We start from the raw sequence: 27,653 nt of genomic DNA, 5'->3' as shown, positions 1-27,653 counted from the left end.
TGGAAAAGCTGTAAAGGCTGGATCTCATCCACCCTGGTCAAGGACTGCTTGTCCCACTCCCATCATGGAGGAGGCTATGTAACATCAGCAACAGGACTACCAGACTTCAAAACAGTTACTTTCTCCAAGCAGTAAAGTTGATCAACATCTCCATCCACTAACCCACCCCTTCACATCCCGTACCACCACTACTTTATAATTTCCTGTCAGAAACTCCTTTATATACATACATTCAGTCAATGTATATAAGCTATCTTACATATTTATGTATATTGTGATTTTTTTATTACTATCATCTTAATTGTAGATTTTGTGCTGCATCAGATCTGGAGTAATTTTTTGTTCATTCTCCTTTACACTTGTGTACTAGAAATGAGATTAAACAATCTTGGAAGTTAAACATGCATGCCTGAAGACAGGTGCAATAAGGGGTGCTACAGTAAATATCAGTGTTTTTTGAACCAAGAGTTATGATGAAAACAGAAGCAAAACCTAAAGAACAGGAAGGTCTTGGCAGTTGATATATTTGTAAATTAAAATTTTTCTCAAATTAGCATAATAATATTAATAAAATGTGAATAAGTAGCTTTAATTGAGAAAGGATGAGTGTACTGCTAAAAAGCAAATATTATTTTGATCATTGGTTTTAAAAAAATCAAAACTGTTTTCAACAGTGCAGTTTTGCATTTGGTTGGTTTCAAAGAAGGGTTATTAGTGGAAATCATTATGTGATATGGCTGACAGATGAAAAGGCTCCATTTGCAAATGTTTGTTGTGATTCAGTACATTCCTGTTGGTGTATCTTTTTTACTTAAAAATTCATTAAATACAACTACACAGTGAAGTGTTTCTGTGATGGTTTATTGAAGGATGCACAACAAAGGGAGGACCAAGTATTTGATTTGTATGTTGCTTTCTTCGTGTCGTCTACTTTATTCTCAGTTTTTTTATATGCTATTGACACATACACAGTCTTTTATAAAGAAGCAGTTTTACAGGACCACATTTCCAAAAACACACTATATTTATACATTAAAATGTATTCAACCAATTTTTACAATCCTATATTATGTTTTGGCTAGTTGATGAAACTACTTTGCAATACTTTTTTACTGCCCCCCCCTCAAAATAATCCCTATAGGGACTGTGTTCATGAACTAATGTGCAAATTTAACATTTAGGAACTTATTCATTCTTGTATAGGGAGCTGCAGTCAAAATACAAATATGCTGTTCAGCCTTAAGTGATTGTTTCAGACAAAGTTTAGTTTTTATATCTGCATATTATATTAATTTTCTTTTTGCTATGAGGACTGTTTAGAACAGACTCTTCATTTTATGAATGATTATCATGCAATCCCAGTCTCAGATGCTCCCTTTGAGGTAGCAGCTGCACTAAACCAGATGTGCCTGTCTTAAACAGTTACTATCATTATTAATCCATGACATTGACTATGTATAAATAAGTTACGTACAGAATGACAAGTCTTCACCTATCATGCCATGGCTATTTTGTTAACCAGATGAATAATAAGGGGTTTCACTGTGATAATTGTAATCAGGACAAACTTTTTGCACAAGTTTATAGTCTACACTGTAGAAAGCTATATATATGCATATAACCTTGAATGGTTTGGAACACAACCAAGAAACATGACTTTGGGTCTGCTCCTGATAACATATCTTTGAAGGATCATAATTACACAGCGCTGTCTTCTTTGCCCTGTCTGTTTTCTCATACTCGATTCGACAGTTGAATGTTTTGGACTCCTTGGTCTCCAGCGTTGACTGCTGAGAGAAGTCAAATTCCACAACCTTGGATGGTGGAACCAGGCTTACAGACACATTGCCGAGACCAGTTGAGTTGTGCCTGAAGTACACACTGAAAGTCCCATTCCCATGGTCAACTATCTTCCCAGTAATGAGAAGATTCAGTTTAACAGTTTTGATGTTAGAATGGAAGTCACCCCAGCCGAACATTTTTTTGAACTTTCCTGTTTTAACAATGGGTCTGCGTTTGGTCCGTGAATGAGATTCTCGACTATCTGTTAGGTTGTTTAACCATGCCCATAAGTCATCAGAAATTTTTATCCGTGGGGTATGAGTCATGTCCAATTTCGCCTTTGGAATCTCCTTCACAAACAGCCGCAAAGGATTTACTCTCTGCGTAATAGCCAAATTATTAGCAAATGTTGGACCAGCTGCCTTGTCTTGTAATTCCAACAGCTCCAGTCTTCCTCCTAACCGATTCTCATGGGAATTGATCTGGAATAAAATAAAACAAAGGATTAATAGACAGGTAGGTGTAAATTATCTCTACAACGTCAATCTAAACTTTCAGGAGCACTGTATTTGCTTTTGATACTCAGATCAACTACTTTTGGCCAATATTATTGCAGCATGAACACAATAAAAGATTGCATTACACTGAAGTCTAGTTGGTGGTTATGGCCAGAAGCATGGTCAGATGTACATCAGAAGTTCTGATTTCCACATCTGTTCACTGCATTATTAAAGAAGGAAATGCACTGGAGATCAGACACCAGAGTATTTCAACTCACCACTGTAATTAAAAATATTCAGGCTAATTAATGTAACAAAAACATGTAGATTAATTTACCTTAGTGAAGGTTGGCAACTCCATTCTTTTGAAACACTGAGTCCAAGGATGGTTCCTTACCTCACTGATCTGAGGGTCTGAATACACTATACCTGACTCTCAGCTCTATGACAACCACCGCTGGTGTATAAATGACAATCTTTTTCATTTGAGTTTTTGCTTATTTTATGTTAGTTAACATCACTGAACACAGGGACCTTGGGATCCAAGTCTGTAGTTCACTGAAAGTGGCTGCGCAAATAGATAGGCCACACATTTTAATTCCACACTACGCTCTGTCCGCCAGAGAAAGCAGGATCTCCCAGTGGCCACACATTTTAATTCCACATCCCATTCACATTCTGATATGTCTATCCATGGCCTCCTCTACTGTAAATATGAAGCCACACTCAGGTTGGAGAAACAACACCTTATATTCCGTCTGGGTAGCCTCCAACCTGATGGCATGAATATTGACTTTCCAAGCTTCCGCTAATGCCCCACCTCCCCCTCGTACCCCATCTGTCATTTATTTATATACACACATTCTTTCTCTCTCTCTCCTTTTTCTCCCTCTGTCCCTCTGACTATAGCCCTTGCCCATCCTCTGGGTTTTCTCTTCCCTCCCCTTTTTCCTTCTCCCTGGGCCTCCTGGCCCATGATCCTCTCATATCCCTTTTGCCAATCACCTGTCCAGCTCTTGGCTCCATCCCTCCCCCTCCTGTCTTCTCCTATCATTTTGGATCTCCTCCTCCCCCTCCCACTTTCAAATCTCTTACTAGCTCTTCCTTCAGTTAGTCCTGACGAAGGGTCTCAGCCTGAAACGTCAACTGCACCTCTTCCTAGAGATGCTGCCTGGCCTGCTGTGTTCACCAGCAACTTTGATGTGTGTTGGAGAAAACTAAAGTTGTTTTCTCTGATGCAGCAGCAGCTGAGGGGAAATTTATAGAATTATGAGAGGTATAGAAGATAGGGCATAGAATAGTACATTTTAGGAACAGGCCTTTAGTCCAGATATTGTGCTGAACTAATTAAGCTAGTGATGCCTAACTTACATTAATCTCCATAGAACATAGGTGTGTTCATAAGTTGATAGAGTAGATAGTTGGTATCTTTTTCCCAGGGTAGAAATGCATAATACCAGAGGGCATGTATTTAAAATGAGGCCTCGATAACTTCAGAGCTACAGAGCCAGAAAAAAAGAAGGTATTTCCTCAGAGGTCCATCAAGAGACAAATGCAAGGGCTGGGTTGGTCAAAAACAATTCAACCCAAATCGATTGTTGGAGTGGGGCAGTGTTAGAGTGGTCCAGTTTTGATAACATAGGTGCGGGCTCTAAGTAGTTTTCCAGTAAGCTTTTATTTTCTGTCGGTACATAGCTAGCGTGCTGAGAATGGGTCCAGAGTTAGCGATATGTTCCTTGTGTGAGATGTGGGAACTTCGGGAGACCTCCAGTCTCCCTGATAACTATAACTGCACAAAGTGCACCAAGCTGCAGCTCAAAGACCTTCGGCTCATATGGGAGAACAAGATAGGAGCTACAGGGAGGTAGTCACCTGTAAGTTGCAGGAGGCTGGTACCTGGGTGACAGTCAGGAGAGGGAAAGAGAATAGGCATCCAGTGCAGAGTACTCCTGTGGACATTACCCTCAATAATAAGTATGTATAGGCAGCCGTCGATCCCAGGGGATGCTCCTCTGGTGGACTGTGTCCTTTCCAGGCCATAAGGCTGGGTGGGAAGATTTGAAGAACTGGCTGTGCCCATGCAGTGGGTTCCTGCTTTCCACGTCACTGATGTAATCCAAGAGAAGGGCAAGCACCGATACAGCTTGGTACCAACGTCATCACAGAGACAGCCAGAGTGAAGTTGTAAACTACATCAAACTGTCTCAGGGAGCCCAGCTCCGGATTTCTTCCTCCAGGTTTATTTCTGAAGCCTTTCCTATGGGTGGGTATGGCCACAAGGCAGCAGAGGTTTAAAATCAGAGTTTTCCTTCTCCTAGGCAGGCTGCCGCCCAAGGCTGATGAGCCCCACCTGCCCGGAATAATAAGTATAAATACTGATGTGGGGAATGACCTACCAGGGAGAAGCTGCAGTGAGCGGGTTTCTGTGGCTCAGAAGAGAAGGGAGGGGTGTGGGGGAAGAAAAGACTAGAAGTAGTGATAAGGGGTTCATTAGGGAAACAGAAAGTAAGTTCTGTGGACAAGAGTAAGTTTCCAAGATGGTTTGTTGCCCTCTGTGTGCTCAATCTTGGATTGAGTCCACAGCATTCTTAACTGTGAGGATGAGCCCCAGAGGTCATTGTCCATGTCCATACCAAAGAGATGGTAGTTTGGGCAATGAGGTCCTGCAAAGTGAGTTCAGGGTGTTGGGTTCTAAGTTACAGGACAGGACCTCCACGGTTGTGATCTCAGGGTTGCAACCCATGCCATGTGCTAGTGAGGCCACAAATAGGAAGATCATACAGTTTAGCAGGTGGCTAAGGCTTTGGTGCAGGAAGGAGGGCTTCAGATTTTTGGATCATTGGGCTCTCATTTCCTCAAGGGTTTATTAGTGCTGCCTGGGGAGGGGGGGGGCAGTGTTTAGACTAGAGTTGCAGGGAGATGGGAACCAGAGCAATAGAGCAGATAGTGGAGTGGTTGCGGAGAAAGATGTTGCTAAACCCACATACAAGGTCAGGAATTAAAAGATTGAGCATGCTGGGACTAATGCTCTGAGCTGTGTATATTTCAAGGCATGGAGTATTGTAGGAAAGGCGGATGAGCCTAGGGCATGGATCAGCACTTGTAATTATGACATTGTAGCCATCAGTGAAATGGTTGCAATGGTTGCAGGAGGGGCAAGATTGCCAGCGCAATGTTCCAGTGTTCTATTATTTTAGACATGATAGAACAGGAGGGATTTAAGGGGGAGTGGTGACTAGCTAGTAAGGGAAAATGTCACAGCAGTGCTCACTCAGGAGAGATCAGAGAACTCGTCTAGTGAGGCTTTATGGGTAGAACTGAGGAATAAGAAAGTTATAACTACGCTAATGGGATTATATTATAGACAACCCAACAGTCTGCAGGATTTAGAGGAGCAAATTTGCAAAGAGATTGCAGACTGTTGCAAGAAACATATGGTTGTGATAGTAGGTGATATTAACTTTCCACATTTTTTCTGGGACTCTCATATTGTAAAAGGACTGGATGGGATAGAGCCTTTATCTCTTTAATTAATCAACTTCACAGCTCTCTACTCCACTCCTCTCCACCTCCCAGTTTCACCTATCACCTTGTGTTTCTTCCTCCCCCACCCCCCACCTTCTAACTGACTCCTCATCTTTTGTTCTCCAGTCCTACTGAAGGCTCCCGGCCCAAAACATTGACTGTACTCTTTTCCAAAGATGCTGCCTGGTTTGCTGAGTTCCTCCAGCATTTTGTGTGTGTTGCTTGGACTTCCAGCATCTGCATATTTTCTCTTGTTTGTGACTGGATGGGATAGAGTTTGTCAAATGTGTTCAGGAAAGTTTTCTTAATCAGTACATAGAAGTCCTAACTAGAGCGAGTGCGATACTAGATCTCCTATTTAGGAATGAGACAGGGCAGGTGACAGAAGTTTGTACAGGGGAACAATTTGCATCTAGTGATCACAATCCCATTAGTTTCAAGGTAATTATGGAAAAGGATAGGTCTGGTCCTTGGGTTGAGGTTCTAAATTGGAGAAAGGCTCATTTTGATGGTATCAGAAAGGATCTGGCAAGTGTGGAATGGAACAGATTGTTTCTCACAAAAGTGTACTTGGTAAGTGGGTGGCCTTCAAAAGTGAAATTTTGAGAGCACAGTGTTTGTATATTCCTGTCAGAATAAAAGACAACAGGTTTATGGAAGAAATGCAAGAGAACACTTAAAAAGGAAATCAGAAGGGCTAAAAGAAGACATGAGGTTGCTGCAGCAGACAAGGTGAAAGAGAATTAAGAGCAAAAGGACAGCAGGGGACAAAGTTGGTCACCTGGAAGATCAGAATGGTCACCTATGCGTGGAGCCGATAGAGAAGGGGAGATCTTAAACAGATTTTTTTGGATCTGTGTTTACTCAGGAGGTGGACGCAGAGTCTATAGATGTGAGGAAATGCAGTAGCAATGTAGATTACAGAGGAGGAAGTGTTTGCAGTCCTGAGTGGATAACTGCCCAGTGCCTGACAAGATGTTCCCTCAGACCTTGTAGGAGGCTAGGACAGCAACAACAGGGGCCCTAGCAAAGGTATTTTAAACATTCTTAGTAATAGGTGAGGTGCTGGAGGATTGGAGGATGACTAATGTTCCATTGTTCAAGAAAAGCTCTAAGAAACGGCTAGGAAATTATGGGCCGGTGAGCCTGACATCAGTAGTGGGAAAGTTATTGGAAGGTATACTAAGGGATTGGGTATATGAGTATTTGGATAGACAGGGTCTGACAAGGGACAATCAACATGGCCTTGTGCATGGTAACTCATGTCTAACATAGCAAAAAAACAGAAAACCTACAGCACAATACAGTCCCTTCGGCCCACAATGCTGTGCCGAACATGTACTTACCTTAGAAATTACCTAGGGTTACCCATAGCTCTCTATTTTTCTAAGTTTCATGTACCAATCCAGGAGACTCTTAAAAGATCCTATTGTATCTGCCTCCACTACCGTCGCCAGCAGCCCACTCCACGCACTCACCACTCTCTGCGTAAAAAACTTACCCCGACATCTCCTCTGTACCTACTTCCAAGCACCTTCAAACTGCCCCCTCGGGATAGCCACTTCAGCCCTGGGAAAAAGCCTCTGACTATCCACACGATAGTCTTAACCAAATGCAACCCTCTTACCCGAGCTCGTACACCGACTTGGCTCGTTAGCTAACTCTGCTAACAGCCACGTAACTCAGTGATGAGAAGGCTGCCTTTCAATAAGCAAGGATCTAGGGTCGGTATGTTTTAGGGTTCAACCAAACAGGAATGCAGGGATGTTCCGTTTAAAGGTACCTTGATTTGAGCGAATGCTGTGTAACTACCTCCCATACACAATTATCAGTAGCCCAGAGATGACAGATTGTACAGAAGCATAAAATTATAGAGAATGTATATTTACCAAATTTACAGTTCCAGAAATAAGAAAAGAGAAATAAAAGGGCTCATTACAGTTAAGCCAGTCTAATCTGCGCATGAATGCTGCAGGTCATTTCTGGAGCAGTTAGGGGTGTATCGCTTTACTCAAATGCTGGATCCATGGTCTGCGTGAAAGCACCCACCACAATCCGAATTTCCCTCGAAGACCATCTCTCAGGAGTATTGGCCCTTCCTCCTTGGAACTATTCATCTGCACAAAACACTTCTTGCAACAGGGACTGTCCCAAACCAGACCACTATCCTTCAGAAACCTCTTCCCCCGTAGGTACATGGATGGGAGGGGCATGGAGGGCTATGGTCTGAGTGCAGGTTAATAGGACTAGGCAGGTTAATTGTTCAGCTCAGACTGGATGGGCCGAAGTTTCTGTTTCTGAGCTGTAGTGTTCTATGACCCTATGACTCAAAAGCATCTGCGTGGCTACTACTTAGCTTAGATTTCCAACAAGCCAATATACATTCTACATTATAGTCAGTGTGGTGAGAAGTATTAACTTCTAATTTGTGTTAGAAGTTGCAATTCATAAGCCACCATTTCATTATGTAAAAATAGAAAGTTCTACAAGCAGGTGCCAGTTCCCCTCCACCATCTACTCTGCTGCCACACCAACTTTGCTTCTTTCTCAGCGAATTCTATCTGATCTGATGATGGCTTACAGTATTTCTGTTACATTACATATTTCCAATATCTGCAGTTTTTTGATCTTCATTATGAAAAAGTGTTTAAGAATAATAATTTCTTATTCAAAGAGAAAAATCAGTACAGTTTGCAACTATTGTTTTAAGTTACACTGTGAAGAAAATAACTTCTTTCTTTTAAACACTTTGGCTTCATGGATAGAAAGGTATTTAAGGGAGCAGCATGTCAGAATCAGAATCAGGTTTATTGTCACTGATACTCATTGTTAAATTTGTCAACTTGTAGCAGCAGTACAGTGCAGGCATAACAAATTACTATGAGTTAAAACAAAAATAAATAAAGAAACGGTGCAAACGATAAGTAGTGTTCATGGGTTCATGGACCGTTCTGCAGTCTGATGGTGGAGGTGAAGAACCTGCTCCCAAAACATTGAGTGTGTGTCTTCAGGCTCCTGTACTTCCTTCCTGATGGTAGCATTGACAAGAGGTACCACAAATATTCGGGTGGAAGTCGGAAAGAGGGGCAGCAACAGTATTAATGTAACTTTCTTAAAGAAGACAACAGTCTGACACATAAAATAAATGATGGAAACAAGTATAAATATCATGTCATCTATAATTCAAACTACAGTTGTAATCTTTGGGATTGTGCTACAAAACACCAGCCACTTCAATACTGTTACAGACGAGGCCCCAGACAATAGTAGAAGATCCTGGGGTGACAATAGGACATCATAAATCCAAGCCCTGTTACTATTATGTAGTTTCTATAACAGGAAGTCCAAAAGTGTACACTTAATATATTTTACATGTTCTGCATTTCCACCAGTTTGTAGATTTGTGTCTAAATACAAATCCCCGCAATGATTTAATTTATACAGAAAATTTTCACCTACTTCTCTGCCACTGTAATGACTTACATAATTGTTTATCCTGTTCTCATCTCAAAGATTTCATATACTATCAATTAAAGTGTATTTATTGTTCAACATGTTACTACATCAAACAGTATCTACCATATATCATTCCTTCCTGTGAACCTATTAATGTCCTCTGGCTGCCTATTTATACCGTCCTGTAGTGTTCAATAGTACTTATTGTAATCCACCGTACATTTGTTTTGCCAGCAAATATAATATCTTCCTTGGATTCCCAAAGTCATTTAATTTGTGTGTACAGCAAATAGAAGTGTCCCAGTAGGTCCCAGTGGAACACTGTTTTATTCCTGTCCAAGAAGTGTGTTTCTATCCACAGCCTTTTTGTCTGACCGAGTTGTAACTAATTGGTTCTGGGAAAAGTGAACTAAAGCTAATAAGCTGCAATCAACACCAACAGTGAACGCAACAAATTTCAAGCTCATAGAGCATACCAAATTTATGGAATCTACAAACCAAATGGAGTCTAGAGGGTTAGTTGCTCACTATATTTAAGACCAACACTGATCGGATTTATTGCATTAGTTCAAGAAAGTGGGCCTGAGGTAATTTATCAGCTATGATAAATTATCAATTATCATTGACTAGTGGTGCAGGACTTCATCAGCTTCTACTTCTTACGTTCTTACTTTCACTGGGTAATGTTAAGCAGGTACTCAAGGTTTTGATTGCAGCAATCAGCAAAGAAGAAACAGTCTACTTTGATGCCTTTGAAATCATTGTTGGGGACTTCAATCAAGTTTGTTTGAAGAAATCGCTGGCAACTCTCATCAACATACAGTATCATCTGCAGCACAAGGGTGTCACACACTTTATAAAAGCAGTTGTAGAGGAGTGTGTCCCCGTAAATTCATTCACAGTCTTCTCCAACCAGAGTCCTGGATGAACCAAGAGATCTGGAATTGGCTGAGGGCCAGATCAGTGGCATTGAGCTCCGCTAGCCAAGTAAAATACAAGAGTAAAATACAAGGGCAAAAATAAGATAGCTTTAGAAAGCTATCTTACTTGTGAAGTGGCAATTCTGGACTAAACTTGAATCACTGAGGGATGCTCAACAGCTGTGGCATGGTTTGAATGTTATTACCTCCTACAAAGTGAAACCGAGTGAAACAGGCGACAACAAGGTTTTGTTCCCAGACGAGCTCAATGCCTTTTATGGTCACTTTGACTGTCAAAATATGAAAGCACCTTCCGACCTCCCACAGACCTCAACGATCCTGTGGTTTCAGTCTTTTGAGGCCGATATGACACCATGCTTCAGGAGGGTGAACCCATGGAAAGCATCCAGCCCAGACTTGTTACCTGACTGAGTGCTAAACACCATGAGACATAGGAGCAGAATTAAACCATTCAGCACACCGAGCCTGCTCTGACATTTCATCAAGGCCGATTCCAGCTCCCACTCAACCCCATTCATCTGCTTTCTTGCCATATCCTTTGATACCTTGATTGATTAGGAAACCTAAATATATTCACCTTAAGTATACACACGGACTTCGCCTCCAGCGCAGTCTGTGGCAGAGCATTCCACAGATTCACTACTCTGTGGCTAAAAAACTTCTTCCTTACCTTCTTGACTCTGTTCTAAAAGGTCACCCCTCAACTTTCAGGCTGTGCCCTCTAGTTCTGGGTACCTCCACCAGAGGAAACATCCTCTCTACATCCACCCTATCTCGTCCTTTCAACATTCTGTAGGCTTCAATGAAATTCCCCCGCGTTCTTCTAAATTCCAAAGGGTATGGGCCCAAAGCTGCCAAATGCTCCTCATATGTTAACCCATTCATTCCCAGAATCATCCTTGAGAACCTCCTTTGGACTCTCTCCAATAGCAACACATCCTTTCAGAGATATGGGGCCCAAAACTGTTGGCAATACTCCAAGTGTGTTCTGACTAGGGTCTTATAAAGGCTCAGCATTATGTCCTTGCTTTTATGTTCTATTCCCCTTAAAATAGATGTCAACATTGCACTTGCCCTCTTTACCACAGACTCAACCTGTAAACTAACCTGGGAGCCTTGCACAAGGACTCTTAAGTCCCTCTGCACCTCTGATGTTTGAACCTTCTCCCCATTTAGATAATATTCCACACTGTTGTCCCTTTTACCAAAACAGATTATCATATATTTCTCAGCACTGTATTCTACCTACCCTTTTTTCCCCATTCTTCCAATTTGTCTAAGACTTGCTGTAATCCCATTGCTTCCTCAGCACAACCAACCCATTTTATAATCTGCAAACTTTGCCACAAAGTCATTAATTTCATTATCTAAATCACTGACAAACAATGTGAAAAGCAGTGGTTGTCATGGTCCCTTCTGTCAATCCCCCACCATGCTATTTACCTCAGGAATTGGGCCTCAATCACCTCATTTAAATTCCAATCATTCCCAGGTTCCACTAACTACACACAACTGCTTCCCATCAGAAACTGCAGGATAAAGACCCTGTGACCACAACAAGGAGTTGCCAGTTTAGAAAGGGAAGGAATTCCATGGACTCAGGGATTATGTTAGAGACTGAAATAAGGAAGGCCCAGGCAAATAGAGAGTCAGTAGTGGCAGTTTTCTTTGACATTGAAAAAGCCTATGATATGATATGATGTGGAAGGAAGGATTGTTAATTAAACTGCATAAGATGGGTGTTGGTGGGAGAGTTTTTAATTGGATTAAAGATTTTTTGTTTGGTAGAAAAATTCAAGTTTGGATTGGATCAGAATGATCAAAACAGTACATAATAGAAAGTAGCACACCTCAAGGTAATGTGATTAGCCTGTTACTTTTCATCATTATGATCAATGATATCTTCACAAAGGTACCAGTGGATATAGGTAGGTCATTGTTTGCGGATGATGGGGCCTTGTGGAAAAGAGGCAGGAATGTGGACTATATAATCAAGAAACTACAAGAAGCAATTGATGAAGTGGTGGAGTGGGGTTATGATTGGGGATGTAGATTTTCAGTAGACAAAACTCACTTTTTTTTTACCAGGAAAAGGGTTGAGGTAGGGAAGAAGTTAAGGATGTATGGGGTTAAATTAGAAAGGGTTGCATCATTTAAATTTCTGGGAGTTGTATTTGATTCATGATTAACATGGGCAGCCCATATCAAGAAAGTTGAGGAGAAATGTAAAAAAGTAATAAATATGATGAGATGTTTGGTAGGGAATGGGGAGCAAGTTGTTCAGCTTTGAAGAGAATGTATGTGGCTTTAGTAAGATCTGTATTAGATTATGGAAATATAGTATATGGATCAGTAGCTAGGTCTCTTATAAGGAAACTGGATGTGATTCAGGCTTAGGCCTTGAGAGTGTGCAGTGGGGCTTTTAAAACGTCACCAGTGTCAGCCCTACAGGTAGAAATGGGAATAATGCCTTTGGAACTAAAAAGGATGCAACTGATGGCAAACTACTGGGCTAACTTGCAGGGGCACAATGATTCTCGCCCTACTAAAGGAGTGTTGTAGGAGTGCTGGGAAAATGGGAGGTTTCAGAGGGATACCTTTAGTCGGGTAGGGAATGATATCGCGGAAGAATGTGGAGTATTTGATCTGAGGATAAGTCCTTCAGTAGTTTATCCGGTTGTAGCTCCATGGAAGCTTGTATGGCCTGACATAGACTGGCATTTGTTAGGGGTAAAAAGGAAAGGAAGATATAAAACAGATTTGGTAAATGCATTTAACTGTCATGTGATGGAAAAGTATAGTGATTATACTCACATTTATACGGATGGTGTGAAGGAACCTGAAACAGGAGTGACAGGGTTTGGGGTGGTAATACCAGCAAAAGAAATTGGAATCAGCAGAAGAACATCTAATAAGTTAGGAGTGTTTACAGTGGAGATGCTGGCAGTGTTGGTTGCATTGCAATGGGTGCAGAAAGCCAGACAAGCCAAAGCATTGATATGTTCAGATTCATCCTCAGTTCTAGCAAGTTTAAGGTCTTTTCACACAAACAGTCGGCAAGATGTACTTTATGAAGTCCTTCAGTTAGTTATAAGAATTGCAAATCGGGGAGGTCAGGTAAAATTGCTATGGGTTTCAGCACATGTAGGGGTGAAAGGGAATGAGAGGGTGGATGGTTGGCAGAGAGGGTGGATGAGTTGGCAAAGAGGGCATTAAAAAAAGAAAATGTGGAAATGCACATTAGTATCAGTAAAGCAGAGGTTAAGTGTGTAATCTGGGAAAAAGTCAACCGAATGTGGCAAGAAAGATGGGACAGGGAGGGGAAAGGGAGGCATTTATATCAAATACAAAAGTGTTGCAGCTACTAGGGTAGGTAATGGAAACAGAAGAGAGGAAATTGTGTGGACTAGGTTAAGGCTGGGGCATTGTGCATTAAACAAAACATTGAAAATGATAGGGAAACACCAGACAGGATTGTGTGAGGAATGTCAGGAAGAGGAGTCAGTAGAACATGTACTTTTGTGTTGCAGGAAGTATGGGATACAGAGAGAGATGATGAGAAATAAATTAAGGGAGTTGGGGATGCAGGAATTCACATTAAAAGGGTTGCTGAGCATGGGTAAGAGAGCACAAGTCTGGGTATTTTTAGTGTTTTTAAGGGGTACAGGGATTTTTTATAGAATATGATGAATAAACAGGAATAGGATACTAGGATGGTCAAAGATGGGAGGGTGAAGTGTGTGTGTGTTTAGAATGTATGTCTAGTGCACATTCTGGAGCAGAGGGTGGTGGTAATGCACCATTAAGCTGGATGCCACCGCTGTAAACAAGATACAGACAGACAAGGAGTTGCCAGTTTTTTGGTCGACTCTTGTAGGAGTAGCCTTGTTCCATGGTTCTTGGGACTATCAGTTCTAAGGCTAGCATCGTTCCTGAATTCTCTACTAAAACCAAGACTTCACCAAAAGACTCTGGACACCAATTCCATGCTTGCTATGACCATAACGCCTCCCAACTCGGCCTCTGCGCCTGTGTTCAGCACTCGGGTTCGTACCACTGCCATGTCCTTACAACAGTGGTCCCAGTACTGACCCCTGAGGAACACCACTAGTCACTGGCAGCTAACCAGAAAAGGCTCCTTTTATTTGAACTCACTGCCTCCTGTCTATCAACCATTCTGCTTTCCATGCCAGTATCTTTCCTGTAGCGCAATAGGATTTTATCGTGCTAAGCAGCCTCAGGTATAGCACCTTATCAAGTGTCTTCTGAAAATCCATGTAAATGACATTCACTGTCTTTCCTTTGTCCACCCTACTTGTTACTTCATTGTAGAACTTTAACAGATCTGTCAGGCAAGATTTCCCCTTACAGAAACCATGCTGACTTTGACTTACTTTATCATTAGTCTCCAAGTACATCTAAACCTTATCCTTAATAATGGACTTTCCCAACCACTGAGGTTTGGCTAACTGGCCTATAATTTACTTGCTTTTGCCTTCCTCCCTTAAAGAGTGGAATGGCATTTGCAATCTTCCAGTCCTCTGGGACCATGCCAGAATCAAGTGATTCTTGAAAGATCATGACCAATGCATCTGTTATTTCTTCAGCAACCTCTCTCAAGACTCTGGGATGTAGTCCATCTGGTCCAAGTGACTTATTGGCCTTAAGATCTTTGAGTTTGCCTACCACTTTTTCCTTTGTAATAGCAATGGCACTCTCTCCTGATCCCTGACACTCAGATCTCTGGCACACTGCTAGTGTCTTCCACAGTGAAGACTGATGCAACGTACCCATTAAATTCATTTGCCAGTTCTTTGCCCTTCCATTACTACCTCACCAGCATCATTTTCCAGTGGTCCAATATCAACTCTCACCTCCCTTTCACTCTTTATATAACTGGAAAAAAAAACATTTGGTATCCTGCTTTATATTATTGGCCAGTTTGCCCTCATATTTCATTTTTTTCCCTTATAGCCTTTTTAGTTACCTTTTTTGTCGGATTTTAAAAGTTTTTCTCATCCAACTTCCCACTCACCTCTTCACTTTCCTCAACAAGCAGAAGATCATTGAGCTGCAGCTCCAGTTCTTTAACACTGTCTCTAAGGAGCTGCACCTCGATGTACCTGGTGCAGGTGTGGCCATCGGGGAGGCTGGTAGTCTCCTGGATATCCCACATCTGTCACTCAGAACAGAACACTAGCTCCCCTATTCTCTTAAGAGTTAAATAAGAAAAAAATGAAATAAGGAATGAACTTACCCACTTACATCACTTATTCTTGTTGAAGCCCTGTTGAGCCAAAACCTTACCACTCTGACTCAGACTACTCCCAAGACCTATGCTGATCAACTGGCTGGAGTTTTCCCTGATACCTTTGACCTCTTGCTTCTGCAGTCTTCAATTATACCAGTGCCTAAGAAGAACCTGATAATCTGCCTTAATGACTGTTGTCCAATCGCACTTACATCCACAGGGATGAAGTGATTTGGAAGGTTGGTGAAGAAACTGCCTGAGGAGAGACTTGGTTCAACTCCAATTTGCCTACCATCACATCAGGTCAACAGCAGTTGCCAATTCATTTGTTCTTCACTCAACCTTAGAACATCTGGATAGTGAAGGTGTATACATGAGAATGCTCTCTGACTACAGATAAGCTTTCAATATTATCATCCCCTCTAAACTAATGACCTATGATCTAACTCTATGATCCAGGCCTCAATACCTCCTTGTGCAATTGTATCCTCAATTTCCTCACTTGTAGGCCCCAGTCATTTTGGATTGGCAACAACATCTGCCCCACAATCACCATCAGCACAAGGGTGCCACAAGACTATGTGCTTAGTACACTGCTTTACTCACTTTATGCTTTTGACTGTGAGGTGAAGCACAGCTCCAGTGCCATATCTAAATTTTCTTATGGCACCACTGTCACTGGTGCTGTCAAAGGTGGTGATGAATCAGCATATAGGAGGGAGACTGAAAATCTCGCAGGCCTGGGCAAGGTTGTATGGAAGACCGGCAGTTGCCCATGCTGCAAGTCTCCTCTCTCCATGCCACCGATGTTGTCCAAGGGAAGGGCATTAGGACCCATACAGCTTGGCACCAGTGTCGTCATAGAGCAATGTGTGGTTAAGTGCCTTGCTCAAGGACACAACATGCTGCCTCAGCAAAGGCTCGAAGTAGCGACCTTCAGATCACTAGACAAACGCCTTAACTACTTGGCCACGTGCCAACACCGATTATTGACTACAGGAAGAGGAAACTGGAGATCCATGAGTAGAGGTGGAGAATGTCAACAACTTTAAAGGCTTCAGTGTTGTCATTTCAGAGGATCTGTCCTGGGTCCAGCACATTAGCGCCATTCAGTTCGTCTCTAAAACTTTGACAAGCTTCTATGGATGTGTGGTGAAGAGTTTATTGACTGGGTGCATCAGAGCCTAGTATGGAAACACGAATGCCCTTGAATGCAAAAGTCGATTAAAAAGTACTGGATACACCCCAGCCCATCACAGGTAAAGCCCTCCCCATCATTGAGCACAACTACATGCAGTGCTGTTGCAGGAAAGCAGGACTCCCACCATCCGGGCCATGCTCACTTCTCAGTGCTGCCATCGAGAAGGAGATACAGGAACTTTAGATCCCACCACACCACATTCAGGAATAGTTAATACCCTTGAAACAGAGGGGACAACTTCACTCACCCAGCAATGATCTGTTCCCACAACCTATCACAACAATCAAGGACTCTTCATTTCATGTTCTTGATATTGATTTACTATTTATTATTTTTTATCTTTGTACTTACTGTAAATGCCTGCAGGAAAATGAATCTCAAGGTTGTATACGATGACATATAGTATACGTACTTTGAAAATAAATTTATTTAGAACTTTTACTGTATATCCAAGCTACGCCTATATTTTACAAAAAAGTGTCCTAGCAGAGCTCTAAGAAACCCAGTGTACACAGCCCCCTCATTACTAAAATTCTCCTTGATTATGCTTGTTGGCTTTCTTCCAGTGAATTGTCAAAATATCTTTTTGTAAAATCCATCTGGACTGCATTGAATATGTTTCCCTCATTGACTATTCTTGTTACTTCATCAAAAATTAAATCCTTGGACATGATCTAGCCTTAGCAAATCTATGCTCCTTGTCTTTGATTAACCTCCGTCTCTCTAAATGCCAATTTATGCAATCCCTCAAAATTTTTCCAAATAATTTGCAGAGTGCTGTTGATTATAATCAGCCAAGAAAGTCATCATGGGCACTAGCCTTCCCAGCACCCAGGACATCTTCAAGGAGCGATGCCTCAAACAGATGGCATCCATCATGTAGGTCCCTCATCACCCAGGACATGCCCTCCTCTCATTGCTACCATCATGGAGGAGGTACAGGACATACCCTCCTCTCATTGCTACCATCATGGAGGAGGTACAGGACATGTCCTCCTCTCATTCCTACCATCATGGAGGAGGTACAGGACATGTCCTCCTCTCATTCCTACCATCATGGAGGAGGTACAGGAGCCTGAAGGCTCACACTCAGCCATTCAGGATTAGCTTCTTTCCCTCTGCCACCAGATTTCTGAATAGATATTGAGCCCATAAACACAACCTCTCTACTTTTTCTTTTGTTTTCCTCGTTTTGCACTACTTATTTAATTTATCTTATATATACGTTTCTTACCGTAATTTACAGTTCTGGTTATCATGCATTGCAATGTATTGTTGGTGCATAACAACAAATTTCATGGCATTTACCAGTGATATTAAACATGATTCTGATTCTTAAAAGTTGGTAAACCTATGGTTATACTATGGATATATTTGGGCTCTGATTTACAGGCAAAGACTCAAACAGTTATATATCATGGAATCAGTCCCTTCAGGCCAGCTTGTTCATGTTGACTAAGATGCCCATTGAACCTAGTCCTATTTGTCTGCTTTTAACCCATAGACCTCTGAACCTTTCCTATTCATGTTCCTGTCCAAATATCTTTTAAAATTTGTAACTGTAACTACCACTTCCTCTGTTCATTCTATATATCTACTGTTAGAGAGTATTCTGGAGTAACATGAATATGGCATATGTTAATACAGAATCAGTCTTCAGTTCTCAATGTGAGTTGTCAACTGCAAGCAGTTATTTGATGTTAAAAGCATGCATTTGCTGTGCTTCTGGCTGCCCACAGACTAAGAGATACAGTTTGCAAAATGGTGACCATGAGACATTTGCATATGCAACAGCCAAACGTAGAGCAATGAATGGGGTTGTGTTAATTGGCTTGCATCAAACCAGGCGACATGGCTAAGGTGTTTGCACCATTGTGACAGAGTTCAAGCTGGCAGGCCAGGCTGATGTTGTCACTTAGCATATCAACCATGGTCACAGGTATAGTTGCAGTCAATAGCTGATATATTCTGTACTCTATCATTTAGCTCTCTGTTCTTCCGAAGTTTTTTAAAGTACCTATATCGCTAGGGGTGTTTGAACATTTAGAGGTGTCCCCCAGTGTAGATATGTAATTCAAAGGAAACATTGTCAACCCATATTATTGAAGTAAATGATGTAATTGTAACTATTGAAATTGTATTGAATCACCCATTGTTACGATTGATCAATAAGAATGTGATGTACTTTGAGTTTTGGGGGACTCTACTAAGAGGGTGTCCATGAAAATATCTGTTTTGCTGAATAGACTTTCACATCTACAATTTCTCCAATTTATCTAGTGACTTCGTCATAATTACAACATCCCTTACCCTCTGTGTGGAAAAACAGATCCCCTTTAAATCTTTCCTTTCTGACCCTAAACCTCTGCCTTCCAGTATCAGACTGCAATATCCTAGAAAAAGACAATGACTATTTAACCTGTCTATGACTGTCATGATTTTATAAACCAACATAAAGTCTCTTATCAGCCAACTTTGCTCTAGGAAAAACAGTCCCTGTCTATCCAATTTCCCCTTGTAACTCAAGCCTTCTACTCTAGTCTCTTCAAAATCTTTGTGAATCATTTCTGTACCCTCTCCAGCTTAATCACATCCTTTCTGTAGTGTGGTACCCGGAAATGCACACAGTTATGTTTTGTACGTTCAGAATATTAAATTAATTCAAATGAAGACAGGAATCAAAAAATATAGGTGTAAATGGCAGAGGAACTGAATGCATATTTTGCATTAGCCTTCACAGTGGAAGACATCTGCAGTACACTGGACATTCAAGAGTGTCAGGGAAGTGAAGTATGTGCAGTGAAAATTACGACTGAGAAGGTGCTCAAGAAACTTAATGGTCTGAGGGTGGATAAATCTCCTGGGCCTGATGGAATGCACCCTTGGGTTCTGAAGGAAGTAGCTGGAGAGATTGCGAAGGCATTAACAATGATCTTTCAAGAATCGATAGATTCTGGCTTTGTACCGGATGACTAGAAAATTGCAAATGTTACTCCGCTATTTAAGAAAGGTGGGAGGCAGCAGAAAGGAAACTATAGACCTGTTAGCCTGATATCAGTGGTTGTGAAGTTGTTGGAATCGATTGTTAGGGATGAGATTACGGAGTACCTGAAGGCACATGACAAGATAGGCTAAAGCCAGCATGGTTTCCTGAAAGGAAAATCCTGCCTGACAAACCTACTGCAATTTTTTGAGGAAATTACAAGCAGGGTAGACAAAGAAGATGCAATAGATCTGGTGTACTTGGATTTACAGAAGGCCTTTGACAAGGTGCCACACATGAGGCTGCTTAGCAAGATAAGAGCCCATGGAATTACAGGGAGGTTACTAGCATGGGTGGAGCATTGGCTGATCAGCAGAAAAGAGGAAGTGTGATCGCGGGACTGTCACCGCAGAAGGAGGGGCGAGGGGCTCGGGAGAACGCTGAGTGCTGGGAAGCAGCTGAGGAACTGAGGTACCGAGGTATTTAAAAGGAGCATGGAGGGCAACTGAAGGGTTAAACAAAGCGTTGATTAGTTGATTACAGGGAGTGAGTACTTGAGATAATTGGCAGGGAGAAATAAAAGGAGGGGTAACTTAAGAGGCATGGTCAGCGAGGAGCGGCTCAGGGTAGGAGTGGAGCTTTGAGGCTTCGGTGAGCAGAGGTGGAGGACGAGCTTGCTCCCAGTGAGGTGAGGTCGGGTAAGTTCCTTTAATTAATTTAATCAACTTAGGAGTAGGTAATGGAGGCAGCAGTTAGGGCAGTAGAGTGCTCTGTTTGCAGTATGTGGGAAGTCAGGGACAGCACAATTGTCCCTGATGACCACACCTGTGAAAGGTGCATCCAGCTGTAGCTCCTGACAAACCGAGTTGGGAACTGGAGCTGGATGAACTTCGGATCATTCGTGAGGCAGAGGCAGAAATAGACAAGAGTTTCAGGGAGACAGTCACCCCTAAAAGTCAGGAGACAGGTAGCTGGGTGACAGTCAGGAGAGGGAAGGGGAATAGGCAGAAAGAGCAGAGCACCCCTGTGGCTGTTCCCAGCAACAGTAAGTACACTGTTTTGGATACTATAGGTGGGGACAACCTACCAGGGACAAGTTGCAGTGGTCGCGTCTCTGGCACCAAGACTGAACCCTCAGCTCAGAAAGAAAGGAGGGAAAAGAGGAGAGCAGTAGTGATAGGGGATTTGATAGTTAGGGGGGCAGATAAGAGGTTCTGTGGGAGAGATCAAGAATCCCGGATGGTCTGTTGCCTTCCTGGTGCCAGGGTCCGCGATATCTCAGATCGAGTTCTCGGTATTCTCAGGAGGGAGGGTGAGCAGCCAGATGTCGTGGTCCATGTAGGGACCAATGACGTGTATAGGAAGAAGGAGAAGGTCCTGCAAAGAGAGCTTAGGCAGTTAGGTGCAAAGTTGAAGGACGGGACCTCCAGGGTTGCAGTCTCAGGATTGCTACCTGTGCCACGTGCTAGTGAGGCTAGAAAAAGGAAGATAATACAGCTAAATACGTGGCTAAGGAGATGGTGCAGGAGGGAGGGCTTCATGTTTCTAGACAATTGGGCTTTGTTCCAGGGAAGATGGAACCTGTTCCGATGGGACAGTCTGCACCTAAGCTGGAGGGGGACTAGCATCCTTGGGGGTAGATTTGCTAGTGCTGCTCTGGGGGGTTTAAATTAGATTTGCAGGGGGAGGGGAACCAGAGTGTTAGAGCAGATAGTGAGGGGGAGGAGGATAAAGGTCATGTGAGGACTGCATGTATGGACAGAAATCAAAGGTTTATACATGATAGAAACGTTTTCAGGTGCACCTATTTCAATGCAAGGAGTATTGCAGGTAAGGAAGATAGGCTTAGGGTGTGGATTGGCATGTGGGATTATGACATTATTGCTATTAGTGAGACTTGGTTGCAGGAGGGGCAGGACTGGCAGCTTAATGTTCTGGGGTTCCGTTGTTTCATATGTGATCGAGGGGGAGGGATGAAAGGGGGAGGAGTGGCATTACTAGTCAGGGAGAATATCACAGCTGTGCGTAGACGGGACAGCCTGGAGGGCTTGTCTACGGAGACCATATGGGTGGAGCTGAGGAACGGGAAAGGTGTGACCACACTAATCGGGTTGTATTATAGACCGCCCAATAGTCAGAGAGAATTGGAGGAGCAAATCTGTAGAGAGATAGCAGACCGATGTAAGAAACAGAAAGTTGTAATAGTAGGGTATTTTAACTTTCCACATATTGACTGGGACTCCCACACTGTGAAAGGGCTAGATGGCTTGGAGTTTGTCAAATGTGTTCAGAAAAGTTTTCTAAATCAATATATAGAGGTATCTACGAGAGAGGATGCAATACTTGATCTCCTATTAGGGAACCAGAGAGGTCATGTGACAGAAGTATGTGTAGGTGACCATTTTGGGTCCAGTGACCATAATTTCATTAGTTTCAAGTTAATTATGGATAAGGATAGATCTGGTCCTCGAATTGAGGTTCTAAATTGGAGAAGAGCCAATTTTGTGGAAATGAGACAGGATCTAGGAAGTGGATTGGGATAAGTTGTTTTCTGGCAAGGATGTGTTCAGTAAGTGGAAGGCCTTCAAAGGTGAAATTTTGAGAGTGCAGAGTTTGCATGTTCCTGCCAGGATTAAAGGCAAAGTTAACAGGCATAGGGAACCTTGGCTTTCAAGGGATATTAACAGTCTGGTTAAGAAAAAGAGAGAGGTGTATTGCAAGTATAGGCAACAAGGAACAAATGAGGTACTTGAAGAGTATAGAAAATGTACGAAAATACTAAAGAAGGAAATCAGGAAGGCAAAAAGAAGACATAACGTTGCTTTGGCAGATAATGTGAAGGTAAACCCGAAGGGTTTCTACAAGTATGTTAAGAGTAAAAGGATAGTAAGGGACAGAATTGGTCCCCTAGAAGATCAGAGTGGCTGTCTATGTGTGGAACCTCATGAGATGGGGGAGATCTTAAACAGTTTTTTTGCATCAGTATTTACTCAGGAAACTGGCATAGCATAATTAGAAGGAAGGGAAACAAGCAGTAGTGTTATGGAACATACAGAGATTAAACAGGAGAAGGCGCTTGCTGCCTTACAGCGAATAAAGGTAGATAAATCCCCTGGGCCTGACATGATATTTCCTCGGACTTTGAGAGAGACTAGTGTAGAAATTGCAGAGGCCCTGGCAGAAATATTTAAAATGTCCTTAGCCACGAGTGCGGTGCCGGAGGATTGGAAGTTAGCTCATGTTGTTCCGTTGTTTAAAAAAGGCTCCAAATGTAAACCAGGTAATTACAGGCTGGTGAGCCTGACATCAGTAGTAGGTAAATTATTGGAAGCTGTTCTGAGAGAAGATATACAAGTATTTGGACAGCTAAGGGCTGATTAAGGATAGTCAGCATGGCTTTGTGCGTGGTAGATCGTGTTTAACGAATCTTGTGGAGTTTTTCGAGGAGGTTACCAAGAAAGTAGATGAAGGAAAGGCTGTGGATACATGGCCTTTAGTAAGGCATTTGAAAAGGTCCCACATGGCAGGTTAGTTCAGAAGGTTCAGACACTAGGCATCCATGGAGAGGTTGTAAACTGGATTTGAAATTGGCTGTGTGGGAGAAGACAGAGCGTGATAGTGGATGATTGCTTCTCAGACTGGAGGCCTGTGACTAGTGGTGTGCCTCAGGGATATGTGTTGGGACCATTGTTGTTTGTTGTCTATATCAATGATCTAGATGATAATGTGGTAAATTGGATCAACAAGTTTCGTGATGACACTAAGATTGGAGGCATTGTGGACAGTGAGGAAGGCTTTCAAAGCTTGCAGAGGGATCTGGACCAACTGGAAAAATGGGCCAGAAAATGGCAGATGGAATTTGATGCAGACAAATGTGAGGTGTTGCATTTTGGAAGGACAAATTAAGGTAGGACACACACAGTAAATGGTAGGGCACTGAGGAGTGCAGAGGAACAAAGGGATCTGGGAGTTCAGATACATAATTCCCTGAAAGTGGCGTCACAGGTGGACAGGGTTGTAAAGAAGGCTTTTGGCATCCTGGCATTCATAAATCAAAGTACTGAGTATAGGAGTTGGGATGTTATGGGGAGATTGTATAAGATATTGGTGAGGCCAAATTTGGAGTATTGTGCGCAGTTCTGGTCACCTACGTAATTATAGGATGGATATCAGTAAGATTGAAAGAGTGCAGAGAAGATTTACTAGGACGTTGCCAGGTCTTCAGGAGTTGAGTTACAGGGAAAGATTGAATAGGTTAGGACTTCGTTCCTTGGAGCATAGAAGAATGAGGGGGAATTTGATAGAAGTTTACAAAATTATGAGGGGTATAGACAGAGTAAATGCGAGTAGGCTCTTTCCACTTAGATTAGGAGAGATAAATATGAGAGAACATGGCTTTAGGGTGAAAGGGGAAAGGTTCTGGGGGAACATTAGGCAGAACTTCTTCACTCAGAGAGTGGTGGGAGTGTGGAATGAGCTGCCATTTGATGTGGTAAATGTGGGCTCACTCTTAAGTTTTAAGAATAAATTGGATAGATACATGGATGGGAGAGGTCTGGAGGGTTATAGACTGGGTGTGGAATAAAGTCTCTGCACAGACTATAAGGGCTGAATAGCCTGTTTTCTGTGCTGTACTGTTCTATGGTTCTATGGGAATAAAGGGATCCTATTCTGGCTGGCTGCTGGTTACCACTGGAGCTTCACAGGGGTCCGAGTTGGGACCGCTGCTTTTTACCATGTATGTCAATCACTTGGACTATAGTATTAATGGATTTGTGGCTAAATTTGCCGCTGATACAATGATAGGTGGAGGAGTGGGTAGTGTTGAGGAAACAGAGATCCCGCAGCGAGATTTAGATAGTTTAGGAGAATGGGCAAAGAAGTGGCAAATGGAAAATAATGTTGGAAAGTGTATGGTCATGCACTTTGGTGGAAGAAATAAATGGGCAGACTATTATTTAGATGGGGAGAGAACTCAAAATGAGGAGATGCAAAGGGTCCTGACGAAGGGACTCAGCCTGAAACGTCGACTGTACCTCTTCCTAGAGATGCTGCCTGGCCTGCTGCGTTCACCAGCAACTTTGATGTGAGATGCAAAGGGACTTGGGAGTCTGTGTGCAGGATACTCTAAAGGTTAACCTCCAGGTTGAGTCAGTGGTGAAGAAGGTGAATGCAATTTTGACATTCTTTTCTAGAGGTATAGAATATAAGAGCAAGGATGTGATGTTGAGGCTCTATAAGGTACTCATGAGACCACACTTGGAGTATTGTGTGCAGTTTTGGGCTCCTTATCTTAGAAAGGATATACTGACATTGGAAAGGGTTCAGAGGAGATTCACGAGAATGATTCCAGGAACGAAAGGGTTACTGTATGAGGAACATCTGGCAGGTCTTTGCTGTATTCCCTGGAGTTCAGGAGAATGAGGGGGGATCTCATAGAAACATTCCGAATGTTAAAAGACCTGATCAGATTAGATATGGCAAAGTTATTTCCCATGGTAGGGGAATCTAAGATGAGAGGGCACGATTTCAGAATTGAAGGACGTCCATTTAGAACAGAGATGCTGACTTTAGTCAGAGGATGGTATATCTGTGGAATTTGTTGCCACGAGCCATGAGCGGCTGTGGAGGCCAAGTCATTGGGTGCACTTAAGGCAGAGATAGGTAGGTTCTTGACTAGCCAGGGCATTAAAGGGGTATGCGGTGAAAGCAGGGGAGTGGGGATGACTGGAAGAATTGGATCAGCCCATGATTGAATGGCGGAGAAGACTTGATGGGCCGAATGGCCTACTTTTGCTCCTATATCTTATGGTCTTGTGGTCTTAACTTCAAGTTTAATTTAAGTGAGGCACTCATGTACTATACCATGTGGTAGTGTAATGACGTATGCAATTAACACATTTTTACATATAGCATATAACTAATTATTTAACCAAACAAGAATGCTCAATCAAACAACATATTCAGAGGATTACTCAAACATAACTGAAATATTAAATACATAACACTCCTCCCTGCTTAACTATAAACCCCAACTCAATAGAGAATGTATTTCAACTCTAGAAACAGTATACTATAAAATACAATTACCATATAAAGATATACATGGCATAGTAAATTTTTAATGATCCCATTCAGGGCTAAAGATTCAATTGCTGTGGAGGACTTCTTACTCTTGTGGGATAACATCTTTCCTGACAAGGGGGATCACTCTGCTAGGCAGGTGAGACTAGTCGCTGTGAAACAGTCTCTGGTTTCAGAGCCTCCTCCTTCGTGATTGTAGGAGTTGTCTCTGAGACGGCAGGAAGAGGTTCTGACAGCTCTGGACGCCTTTCTTCTCCTTTCCTCTCTCTGGATCTACTTTGCTCCCTTTCTTTTACACACAATTCTCTTTCTTGTTCACATTCTTTCTCTCTATCTCTTCTGTGCTCTTTCTTCTTCTAGTTTGTGCATCTTGATTTTGGGAAGGTCCATTTAGTTCACTGGAATATTCTTTTGTTAATCCTTCTATTGGTCGCTTTAGAATTTGATCTCTCCTCTTGGTTTCCTCATCCACAACATCATCTGACAGGTTCTCTGTGTTCATATCTCCATTGACTCCTTTCTTTTTTGCCTTCTGTTTTTCCAGCTGGGCTTTGGTCTTTGCAGCTACTTTTACAAGCAGCTTTTTGTCTCCCACTTGAAGTTCATGCAATAACCTTAACGCCCAGAGAATAGATTCTGGTTCTATATACTCACAAATGCCGAATGCTTGAAACTTTCCTGAAGGTCCTTGAATATTGTTGCAGCTGAAAACCAAGCCGCATTTCGCAATCAGCTGCCTGATAAACATACCAGAAGCTCTCTCAGATACATTGCCTATGAAAATGTAGTCAGATCACTGATTTCATCACTTTCATGCTTTCTCTGAGCAGCATGGTCCTTCTTTGGTCCGATATGCTTTCAACTAGAGGCACAGAGGTTGGCACCACACTGTTTGTCCTCTATCGGCTGATGGTTTATGGTGTTCGGCATGAAGATAATAGTGGCATCATCCAGTAGCTTTCTTAATTGGCTTGTAGTTGGCTTTGTGGCAGGAAATGTGGCATGCAAGTGGTAGATGGATCTCCGATCAAATTGTAATTGTTTCAGCCAATCAATCACAACACCAGACTACTGGACCTTCTGTTTTTACCACATACAAGCTTAATGTGGCTTGTTGGTTGTTATATTTCACAGTTACAGATGTCATTCTCACATGAGTTAGCTTTTTTCCAGAATAAGTTCTTAGTTGGATATCTGCAAGCTTCAGTTTGGTATCTTTGAAATGCCTTCTAAACTTATTTTGTGGAACGACTGAAACATCTGAGCCAGTGTCCAGTTCCAGTTTAATTATTTGCCGCTCACTTCTGTCATAAGCCATGTTGCTTGTCTATTATTACTTTTCATATTGTAAATCTCAGGGCTAGTCAGTTCTGTCACTCACATCATTATCAGATTTTTCATCAACATCATGCAGATTAGTGCTGTTTTTGAAACTGTAACTTGACTTATTATCTTTTTCTCCTCTCTGTGCAGTCCATTTTTTTTGTCTGCTTAATGTGCTCATTGTATGTGTCCTACTTTGTTGCATTTTCTGCCAGTTCCACCTTTAAACCTGCAACGGTCTGATGCATGTGAGCCCACACCACAATGGTAACACAATTTGTTTGGTCAGGCTGGTTTCTGTTTAGATGTTACAATTTTATTCACGGTCACTTTCATTCCTGACTGTAACTTAATTCTGTCTCTGTCTGTTGTTTCCATTGATACAGCAATCTCCACTGCTCACATTTATGAAACCTGAATTCTTCCATTTACGGCCTTTTTATTTAAACTCAATTGTGTCTTCCCTTTTGAAGAACATATGCTGGCTGCTTTTGTTTTAAACTTGACCATCTCTTCATGTGCTGTGCTGCTTCTTTCACACTCCGCCATTTACTCGACATTCCTCTGCGTTCTTTTTAGTATGACCGTTTCACTGCGCTTGAAGTGT

General features: G+C 42.2%; 1 protein-coding gene across 3 annotated transcripts in view; it reads right to left on the bottom strand.

Annotated features, from left to right (window-relative positions):
- Nucleotides 1–1,514: 1,514 nt before the first annotated feature.
- Nucleotides 1,515–27,653, bottom strand: part of nxph2a (neurexophilin 2a) — a 154,731-nt gene continuing 128,592 nt past the window's right edge. For all 3 annotated transcript variants that reach the window (XM_063047543.1, XM_063047542.1, XM_063047544.1), the window contains exon 3: nt 1,515–2,264. In XM_063047543.1, the coding sequence (XP_062903613.1) occupies nt 1,515–2,264 (750 nt within the window). The remainder of the gene's footprint in view (nt 2,265–27,653) is intronic.

The sequence above is a fragment of the Mobula hypostoma genome, chromosome 5 (genome assembly GCF_963921235.1).
Source record: "Mobula hypostoma chromosome 5, sMobHyp1.1, whole genome shotgun sequence".
Lineage (NCBI taxonomy): Eukaryota > Metazoa > Chordata > Chondrichthyes > Myliobatiformes > Myliobatidae > Mobula > Mobula hypostoma.
This window is presented reverse-complemented; position numbering and strand designations above follow the sequence as displayed.